Consider the following 10,818-nt stretch of genomic DNA (forward strand, 5'->3'; position numbering starts at 1 on the left):
AGTCACTAATTATAGTGTTAATTTTTTTTTATGGCTGGAAAAGTATGTTTAGTTTTAGAATTCCAAAACTGCTAAATTTTATCTTGAAAAATTACTGCTTAGAACAGTAGCCTCAAATCACAGCTTGGACCAGCCGAGCATAAAGCGGCTCCAGTCATCTGTGAGTCGATGAACACTGACCTGAATAGAAATGGAGAGTTATGGGTTTCTTCCATGAGTGTGTATGCTCTTACTGGTATATCCAAAATAGAATAAGATATCAAATATCTGCTTAGGCATGTGTATGTGTAATATTTAGATACCATATAGGTTGGACTTGCAAAATGTGGAAGTGAATCAATCATTACAGTCTAATTTCAAGGAAGGTCTGCACACATTTTTGAGAATGTCAGGTACCAGGACATCTTTTACATTTGGAAACATGAATTATTTATCATTTCAGTAAACTCAAAGCTGAACATTATAGAAGAAATTTTGCACTCTTACTTTTCTGGCTGGCAAATAAAAGTGATCTGTGGTTCATTCTCTAAGATCTGTCTCCTCACAGCCAGCCAACAGTTTTTCAACAGGTAGATGAAATCTTTTATGATTATTTGTCTTTACATGAAGGATTCTTAGGTAACAAGTGAACATCTTCTGGGGTCCTAAAAAACAGCCAACCTGTTGACTTAGAGGGACAAAATCACTTTGGCAGACTTCCTTGGGTTAATCGCATTCCTCAGTAGAGTTTCTAATCTTTAGAGATTAGAAATATATGCAGACACATACACAAAGTAGATACTTACAGTTGTCTATTTCAGTACCACATCCTGGTCTAGCACAGTGCCTGGCTCATATTAGTAACAGGCAGTCAATAAATAGTTGGGTGATTGAAAGTTTTACATGTGAAAGTTGAAGGTTAAGGGAAAGCTTAGTTGTGTGAAGCATTCAGAATACAGCCTCCAAGTTGGCTATAGATTAATGGACAGGAAAAAATAATCCCTTTAACTATATTTGCACAGAAAGGGTATATAGAAAATACATTTAGAAAAGCATATTTGTCTTTCCTCCCCATCGCTGTCCCAGTCCCTCCCCTCTCCTGTGCTTGTAAAAGTGAGCAATTGGCCACTAGTGTAATGAAAGCCTAACAGTTGATTCAAATAGTTATCAAACCACTGGAAAAATGCTTCCTTTTCATTGTGCTTTTTTTGGACACTATAGATATGGTAAATCATGAGCTACGTTATAAAAATACCTCTTTTATGCCCAAACCTTCAGTAGGAGGGAATGACATTTCTTTTACTACCTTCGTAAATGTTTTTAAGGTGTTTATCAATAAGCCTTCTCTTTGTCAAAACTGCTTAGATGCAGTGGTTGCTAGGAATTTACTAGAAAACCTATAGTTAATAAATATCAGGAAGAGGAGGGATATATGTTTAGTCAGCTAATATGACAGATTGGCTTGAGTAGCACATGCTTTCTCATTTTCCTGTCATTTCCTTGGTCTTTTCTGTTATGGAAAAAGAGTGGTAATGGAAGTTTAAAAAGTTTATTTTCCATTATTGCCCATCAGCCAATGTTGTTAGCATTTTTCCCATCTTTTGGACAGAGAAATAGATTGTTACAAATAACAGAAAAAAATAATGCTTAAGAGATTTCTGAAGAAAGGAGGGTGATAAGATTTTATACAAATGTGAACAAGGTCATCTTTAAAGTTTAGTGAATTGGCTCTTTCTTCTCCAGCTGTGTGATTTATTTTTTTCCTTCACAGGTAAAAACTTCTGAATGTTGTCATGCTTCCTAAACGCTAAATTTTAACATGAAGAATATTTTTAAGGGTTCGTTGTTGTTGGGGTTATTTTTTTAGTATAGTGTTTAAAAATTAAGTATTTCCTTTGATGTTTGTTGGCTTATTGAAAGTGATATAGACCCATATTTGTTACTATTTACTTTTGACCTTTACGTCCTACCTTTATTTCTGTCCTTAATTGGGTGGTAATGGATTTTTTAAAAGTGTTGTTCTAACAAACATGCTATAAAAGTCAACCACTCATTTAAAAATACAAGGAAGGGATCGTAGGCACAGAGATCGCAGGCTTCATGGGTGGATGAGGGCTCCCTAAATGGGATTTTCAGATAAAAGAAATTCTTTCTTAACCAAATATCGTCAGATATCATCAGACTACTATAGGTCAGCTTGCTGCTGGATTTTACAGAAATTTCAACCCACTCACTGGTAATAGCACATGCTACAGGATGGAGATTAATGTAACTTCTACTTTCTGGACTTCTCTAAAGTGCTGTAAATGCTAAGTTACCACACAGTGTATCTCTTTGTGGTAGAACACTGTAGTATATTTACGCCCTCTGTGTACTGCATTCTGGCTTGGAATTTTGGTCCGTGGTTTCATCCATTGTTACCAGTGATGCTAGACTCTCCCAAGAGTTAAATACAGTGGAGCTGTATTTATGTGAAGTGAGTATGCTTGGTCGTTCCAGCGGCTGTTTCATTGCTTATTACCTCCCACTTTGCTTCCATCTGTGTGTGTGGCAAAGGGAATTGCCCTAAAAAGTATAGGCTTCCTCCGAACACAAACGTGTATTTGTATACCAGTAACTCCACAATCTCCTGAATTGGGGTGCCATTAATAATTGTACTTTTAAAAAAGCTTTTAGAGCTTAAAGGGGTTTAGCAGTGGTTCTGTGGAAACCCACATTCGCTTCCTTGGTTTCTGTGAATGCACTAACAAAACAAAACAAAAAAATCAATGTGTATTCAAGTGAAAAGGTAATTTGTAAGATATCTTCCTAACAGAAAATTTTAATATTTAGGTTACTGCAGGAGATGAACTGTTGTGTATCTGTTCGGAATCCATGGTTAACATAATCGCCCCAGACATTTTTTTTTTAATGACTCCATGTAATTGAAAGATTACAAAGATGCTGATGAATCCATGGAATATTTATCCTGAAGCCTAGAGTCCTACTCACTTTAATTTGTTTGCCATGTGTAATATAGCCAAGAAACCAAACAGGAATTACGGAATATTTTTCTGTCTTAATTATAAAAAAAATATTTTTTAAATTAACCTACTCTTATACTAAGCAATGCCTGAGACACGTATTTTTAACCATAAGAAAATACAGCATTGGGCTGGTAGGAGCGAGGGCAGATAAGGCGGCTATTTAAAATCAGTTGCTAGGTACTGTAAACCCTTTAAAATTACTAACAAATGAGGGAGGCTTGACTGAGGACTGTTGAGAATGGTTAGCTGGGTGCTTATAAAAGGGGACACATGAATGATATTTGTGTGTGTAACCCTGGTTATAAAAAGTCATTTGATTTTTATAACAGCAGGTCCGGTGGTTACAAGGCCTTCCGACTTGAGCTAAAAATGTAGAAGCCCGCTGCAGAAAGTGCCATAAGGAGGAAATAGCTAGCTAAAGCTGTGTTGGTCCTATTTAAAAGATAAAAAATACGTATGTGTGTGTGCACATCTGTGCATATTTACAGAGAATAGTGGCTCTACGTTTGGTTTTTGAACTAAGCAATGAAAAGTACTCTGACAGAATTTGTCTTGTGAACGGAAAGAACCTCTTCCCCAGGCCGACCTCCTGGAACTTAACTATTGTTAAAAGTGTGGCTATTTAGGAAATGATTTTGGTGGGTTTTAAAGAAATCAAATGTGATAGAATATAAGGAATACTTCTAAAAATACAGCTTTATATAGGTGAAAAGTAGACAATTAAAGAATAAAAAGAGGGAAGGAAGCAAAAACAAAAGGAAAAAGAACAAAATGGAGGAGAGGAAAATAAGCATTAAGAAGGAAAAACAACATCATTTATTCAGGGTTTATACTGTGCCAAGGACTGTGCTACACTCTGTTTTTGGTCATACTTACTATTCACAACAGTCCTAGGAGCTGGGTCTCAAAAATCCTTTCGCACAAATGAAGTTGAAGATCAGAGATGTTAAAATACATTTCCTAAGGTCACACAGCAAATGAGTGGTAGCTGGGACAGAACGCATGATCTGCCTCCATTCTCTGCAGCCTGTGCCTCCCTTGACCTGCACCAGAAGCTCGGGCAAGACACCCCCTGGATAGCTGATGAGCTGTTTAGGGACAGGGTGGGGCAGGCCAGATGAACCTTCCAGGCCACTCAGGCAGAGGGGAGAGGACAGATCCATGACACAGCCTCAGGAAAGGTTAGGCAGAAAGGGACTAAAATGTTCCATTTTCATGATTTCTCTATAACTTTTGCACTTTTGCATTTTATTAAGATAACCTTTCATCTCCCAAGAATCTTAGAACGTTGAAAATAATCTTTGGAATCTTTTAGCAGGTGATTCAAAACACACATGACCTGCCTGCCTGCCCTTCCGGCCTGGTATGCTGGCATTTCTTAAAAGGGTGAGGCTCCTGATTGCACCACACGACCAGAACAACGTGGGAAAGTTCTGTTGTCCTTAGCAAATCATTCAGCATCCTATACTTCTGTTTCCTACCTGTTAGAGAGAGGTCCGTGCCCTGTTCCTTCAAGTCCTCCCATCGCAAATAGCAGAATTACTTCCGAAAGAAAACAAAAACCAAACCACATAAATGTTATGGAATTGATAACATTCACTTACATACCATTTTTAAGAACCTGTTCAATCTGAGTGACGGTTTAGAGAAAAAGAGTGTATGACTATTCTGTGTTGAACTCATGGTATTTTCTCCCCTTAGATTACCGTTCTCATCCTCTCCACATCTCTGTTGATAAATGGGTCAGACATCATCATCCCATTTTACAATTCAGGCAGTGAGAGGTTAAGTGCCTAGCCGTTGCCAGTAACCAAGGTGAGAGCAGGACTTAAGTCTCCTGTTCAAATCTGAGGTTCATTTTACCTCCTCCTTCGGCCAAATTGCTACCTCAGAAACTACCTTTTTGGTCTTGGCTATAAAAATAGGGTCATATCCTATCTATAAAACGTGGTCACTCTTAGAGCTAAGATTCTGTTATCTCAGGCATCAGAGCCCTGAGTGTTTTGGGCATAAATATATGCTTTATACATTTAGCAAAATTTTAGAAAACAGTCACCTAACGGGCTGGGGGTGAACCAGCCATATCTGAAGCAGAGGGAAAATCTGAGTCATCCTGACCTAGGATGTGGGCTTCAGCCAATGAATCTGAAGGAGGAAAACATTTCCAGACCCACTCTGACTCAGTACAATACTGGACAATCTTTATGAGTTCTTTCTTATGGTATGACTGTGGGCTATTTTCTTCATGGTGCTTCCAATAGACTTTGTAATTGATTTAAATTAATCATCACCGTTAGAAACTTGTGAATATTTTTCCTATCACAGATATAAATTATTTTAAACTATTATTTTTAGGAGAAAAAGCCATAGCGATGCTCTAGATTTACCCTTTAATGCCTTGATAGAAACTTGAAGATGCGGAAGCCATGTCATTACCATGCCATTCGTTTCCTGCCACTTGCTTGACACATAACACATACCAGGAAATGTTGCAGTTGTCACTGTAAGAGGGTAAATTTTAAGCTCTTCATATTTTGAATGTCAGTAAGTTTTAAAAAATCCTATGCCAGTATTCACACATTTTGACCTTAGAGAATATGATAAATTAATTTTCATCTGTATTTCATGGTCGTCATATGGCAAAATGATTCACTGTTGTATCTTCAATTCTTAGCTTAGTGCCTGGCATATAGTTGGTGCTCAGTCCATGCTGATGGAATAAATTTGTATACTGGTTTGAAGGATATGGGGCAGAGTTTTTCTTTAACTAAAAAACATGAGCAAATATTTTTCTTACTTAATGATTGAGGTATTATTGGATTAAAAGTCACCTCGAGAAAGTCCCAGATGCATTTATGCTTGTGAGACCCCTTTCTAGCAATTTCTAATCAGAGAGAACCAGGTGAGAAGAGCCAGGCACCGCCAAGGGCAGGAAGGACAGTGCTGTCCGGACAGCGGCTGTTGCAGCAGAGCTGTAAAATGTACAGGGGTCTTGCTTGTTAGGACACCTGCTTGGTCTTCCGCACAAGAAATTCAAATGACCCAAATTATTACTTTGGGTGTGAACACAGCCTGTGAGTACACATTCACACATTCAAGCTAAGGTTATACTGAAAGTGCTTCCTGATGGTGATACTTAATTCTAAAAATGGGGTAGTCTACAGTTCACCTTCTAAATCTAACATTACAATCATCTTGGGTTATTTTTATAGTCAACTAGATGAAAACATATAATAGGATGAGGTAGGTCAATTTAAGTCTCTGGAAGCATCTGTGTTTCTATTGTGTTCAACTCTAGAGTTTTTTGTGTGAACTGAAGCAAACTAGCATTTCTGTGTTATTTATGATAGTCTGGAGAGGAAAATACTTACAGAACAGAGTTTGTTTTTTTTTTTAAAAAAAAAACAAAAACAAAACCTTCTAATATCTTTCCAAACTAAGTGAAACTTTCACAAATCAAAAGGAGGACAAGATATGTTAGAATGCTGTGAAACCTTTTATGAGGGATAATCTGTATTTTTAAGGACAAGTATTGGTATAATAGAACTGCTATTTCCACCCCCATGGAGAATGTCAAATGTAGTTCCATTGTAGGGTATTTTGTTTTGTTTATGAGAAACATTTAAATTTAATAAAATTTATTTTTGAAAACTTAGATGTGCAACTCTGTATGTTATAAGTGTATCTGGGCACGTGTCCTAACCTTTATGTTTCATAATTTTTATTGGTGTCATTTCTTAACAGTCTTGCCATTACTACCACATGATACTGTGTAAACATATTTACCTATTGTCTTATTTTGGTGTATAGTTTCTAGGTGTTGATATCAATAAAACATGACATATGGCGTCATATGTTAACTTAAACTTGTACCAGTATACCAATAATCTAGTGTTATGTTTGGGAGCCAAACTCCCAGAGCATATTGATCTTTATGAACAATATACTCCTTATAGGAAAAAAAAGTTATAAATACATTATCATGATTAGATTTTGTCTCTTCCTGGCCTTTTGATGTGTGGTTCTTTTGGAAGACTTGGTCAAGAGTTGGAAGAGAGAAAAGAAATGGGCCTATTATCTCATGTAAATATGATACCAACCCTAACCTGTTTTTGCTTTTGGTTAGATCTTTTGTATCATTTATTGTCTGGGCTTCATATCCCCAATGCAATATTTTCTAAAATTGAAGAGAAAAATGAAGTATAACAGAACCTAGGAAAAGAGATCAAAGTAAGAAAATGGACTGAGCAAAGGAATAACAGTGTGATCAATACTACTGTGAACTTATGTCATTGCCTAAACACAAATTTGGATTCATTTTAATAACCAGAGAAGTATTTAACCATTAAAAAACACATTCATATGACTAAATGAGAATTCTTATTGGTATACCCTTTCTCAAAATAAGTAGAATTTACTTCCCCCACCTGTATATTAAACTCTTGAAACATTTAACCTTGGTACTAGAACATTAATTGAAGGACATACTTTGTAGAATGGTGATGCCACTCTCCAATAAGTTGTCTTGGACAGATAGTATCTGAGACTCTCATCCCCTATAATAAAAGTTTAAAGTTCTAATTGTTTGTTTCTATTTAGTGGGTAGTTTTTCAGCTGTGGAAGTGATCTCTAAGCTTAGATTTATTTGCTGCCTCGTTTATAGTTTAAAATAATGTATATTGATTGGAATGAATATGTTATTAATGTTTATAGAAAATGTGGATAGTTCATGTAGCACTAGTGCCTATAGAGATGGATTATACCATTTTATAAAGTAATCCTCCAAGAAAATGGCTCTACACTCTAAATCAATTTTATTCTATCTGAAAACCATTGAAATGTCTACTTGACCCTGCTTCTCAGTTTCAAATAATTCTCTTTTCTATTCCAATCACTTGCCTGGTTTCTTTAAGCAATTCATTTTTGGATGTTATGCAAAAAAAAATTGTTATCCTTTAAATCAGTAATGAAAATTTCTGCATGCAATTCATATTGGGTGGGGGTAATGTTCTCTTCACTAAATTGTGCAGAGAAGAAGTTATTCTTTGGGAAATTTTTTAAGTCCCATTTTTAGTGAATCAGTATAGCATACTAGCTAAGGCTGTAAATACTAGAACCAGATGATCTTGGCTTTGATATTGCTAGCTTTACAAGCTTGGTAGGGTGATTTTTCTTCTGTTCCTCAATTCCTTCTTCTGTAAAATGAAACCTTAATATTACCCTACATAGGATTGTTGTGAGGAATGAGTTAATACATGTGAAGTACTGTGAACAGAATTTTTGGTAAATTTTAGCTACTATTACAATTATTCATAGGTATCATATAAGATCTTGCTGGAAAAGCCAAAGCATTATTTCATGGTAGTAAGATTTCTTTGTATCTGCAGCTAGACTTTTGTCATGTATATTGGCATATTAACAATACTTTCATTTTTTAAGAATATATTTTCATTTATTTCAGAGAGGAAGGGAGAGGGGGAGAGAGAAACATTGATGAGAGAGAATCATTGGCTGCCTCCTGCATGCCCCCTACTGAGGATTGAGCCCAAAAACCCAGGAAAGTGCTCTGACCAGGAATCAAACCGTGACCTCCTGGTTCATAGGTCTACGATCAACCACTGAGCTACGCTGGCCTGGCATTAACACTTTTGAAAGAAGGACCCATAGCATTGACTTAGAAAGACAGTGCCACAGTTATTTCAAAATCCTAGTCAATATGGAAGTTTTTATTTGTTGTGTCCACTGTAAGTCTGGTTTGCTTATGATGAATTTTTCGTTACTGAAGGTGCTTTAACGTGGCTGTTAAACATAATAGTATAGTTTACACAACTTTTTAAAGTGTTTTAAATTCCATGAGTGATCTTGCTTCTGTGAGCGACGTGACAGTGCTCCCTTACATTGCCGGTTTCAGAGCAACATTTCAGGGAATTTAACTGATTCAAGGAAGAAGGATGAAGATCTGGTTTCCTTTACCTTCCGAGGGCAACGCCCGCTTCAGGAGCAGCAGTCTTGCTGACTTCAAGGCTTTCAGGCGTAACGACATCTCGTTCACCATTTCCCATTCATTTGCTTTGCAGCTTGCAGTGCCCCACAACGATGAATGGACCCGATTTGCCAGGACCCTCGTGGAGATCCGTGCTAACAGAGCTGACAGCGAGGAGGAAGGCGCCGTGGAGCTGGCTGCCTAGTGGAAGTGAGCCGCCCCACCCCAGCCCCAAGTCGGCCTTCTAGAGCTCAGCCTCCAGGGTCATCCATCCCCCCGTGACCTGTGTCCATTCAGTATCAGTGTTGCCGTGACATTTTGGGTGCCATATTGTGCCAGCTTTGCCCTAAATGTATCCCACCCTGGCTCCACTAACCTGAAATTCACCAGAGCATTTTTATCTTTATATTTCTGCCTCGAAAATAAGGGTGGAGGTTGGGTGGGGGGGAACCTTTACGGGTTTAGTTGTTGCCTTTTAACTACTTAGTAGCTGTATTTAATAGCTGGAAACCTCTGGTTAAATTTGTGCTTACATGCACTTCTGGCATAGTCCTATTAAATCCATATGAAGCCAGATATGATTAGGTGCAGATGTGGTGTGCTCCATGATATGGTACAGGGCCAAAGACTTGCGATGTGGTGTTTTACATGGTGACTCACATTATGAATGGATTTACTAGAAGAACGTTGCTGCTCCTTATTTATTGTGGTGTGCTGCATGGAACATATTTATTTGAAAGCATTAAAATAAACGATCCTAGAGCATGTGCATAATGAGAGGACTGTATTGTCTCCACTGCTGTTGAGGTTACATTAAGTTCCAAATAACAATTACAGTATGCTGGTTCCACTGAGGACATGAAATCTTTAGAGGTTTGTTGCAGTGAACAGAATGAATTTTAATGCCTATTATTTCTAGGTACTTGAACAATATTTCAAATGTAGTTGACCATTGATACTTGTCATTCAAGCTAATCCGCTCTGACAAAAGTCTCTGGTTCCTGAATATGACACCGGTACTGCCAATAAAATGTTCCAAACCAGGTCTGAGCCAGCATGGAGAAATCCTTCGCTTGGGGGGAAAAAGCCTGATTAGAATTGTGCTGGGACAAGGGAGTGGGGGAGATGCGATAGGGCTCTGAGAAAGATTGATAATGAATTACAGGCAGCCAACCTGGCTGGACCGAAACCAAGACTGGCCTCATTTTTATGAGGGAATGTGGGTGGTTTGTTGGAAAGCTCTCCCTTATCTCTTCCACCAGAGCAACTCTTGCCCAAAAGAGTATGAAAAACCAGTTAAGATGCACACGTACCAAATGTGCTACACATTTCATTATTTTTCATTTTTATTCACACCAGAAAAAATATGTTTATGGCTATTGGACTAGGACATATATCTATAAATAACTTTAATGAAATACTTTTTCAAAAAGCCATTTCATGCATAGAGAGAATTAAAATAAATAGTGGTTGAGTCATGAAAAACATTTGAAATCAGCTTTTTAGAAAGAGAATTTCCATGGTCCTTTGTTGGTAGGGATTTCTTAAACTATGAGATTTAAAACATTTTTTAAATAATATAATTTTCTCCAAGTGCCCCATCCTGTATAGATACTGGAATTCTTTGTAAATAGAAAATAAAAATTTAAAGATTATATATGAGTGTCTTAAATAGGTGTAAAAGCAATTTATAAAAAGCACTGGGTTGGGGGGGAGTTTTTCAAGCATACACTAAAGGACTGAGAACAAATCAGTGACCCAAGAGTTGCTGTTACAGACCAAACACTACATGATTCAATGAGTGAAGAGTGAATGTACAAAGGCTAGAGA

General features: G+C 37.3%; 1 protein-coding gene across 7 annotated transcripts in view; it reads left to right on the forward strand.

Annotated features, from left to right (window-relative positions):
- The window catches only part of DYNC1I1 (dynein cytoplasmic 1 intermediate chain 1), a 283,693-nt gene extending 273,660 nt beyond the window's left edge, over nucleotides 1–10,033 (forward strand). For all 7 annotated transcript variants that reach the window (XM_080666152.1, XM_080666150.1, XM_080666151.1 and 4 more), the window contains one exon: nucleotides 9,083–10,033. In XM_080666152.1, the coding sequence (XP_080522278.1) occupies nucleotides 9,083–9,193 (111 nt within the window). In that variant the 3' untranslated portion in view covers nucleotides 9,194–10,033. The remainder of the gene's footprint in view (nucleotides 1–9,082) is intronic.
- The last annotated feature ends 785 nt before the right edge of the window (nucleotides 10,034–10,818 follow it).

Source organism: Plecotus auritus, assembly GCF_963455305.1.
Source record: "Plecotus auritus genome assembly, chromosome: 4".
Lineage (NCBI taxonomy): Eukaryota > Metazoa > Chordata > Mammalia > Chiroptera > Vespertilionidae > Plecotus > Plecotus auritus.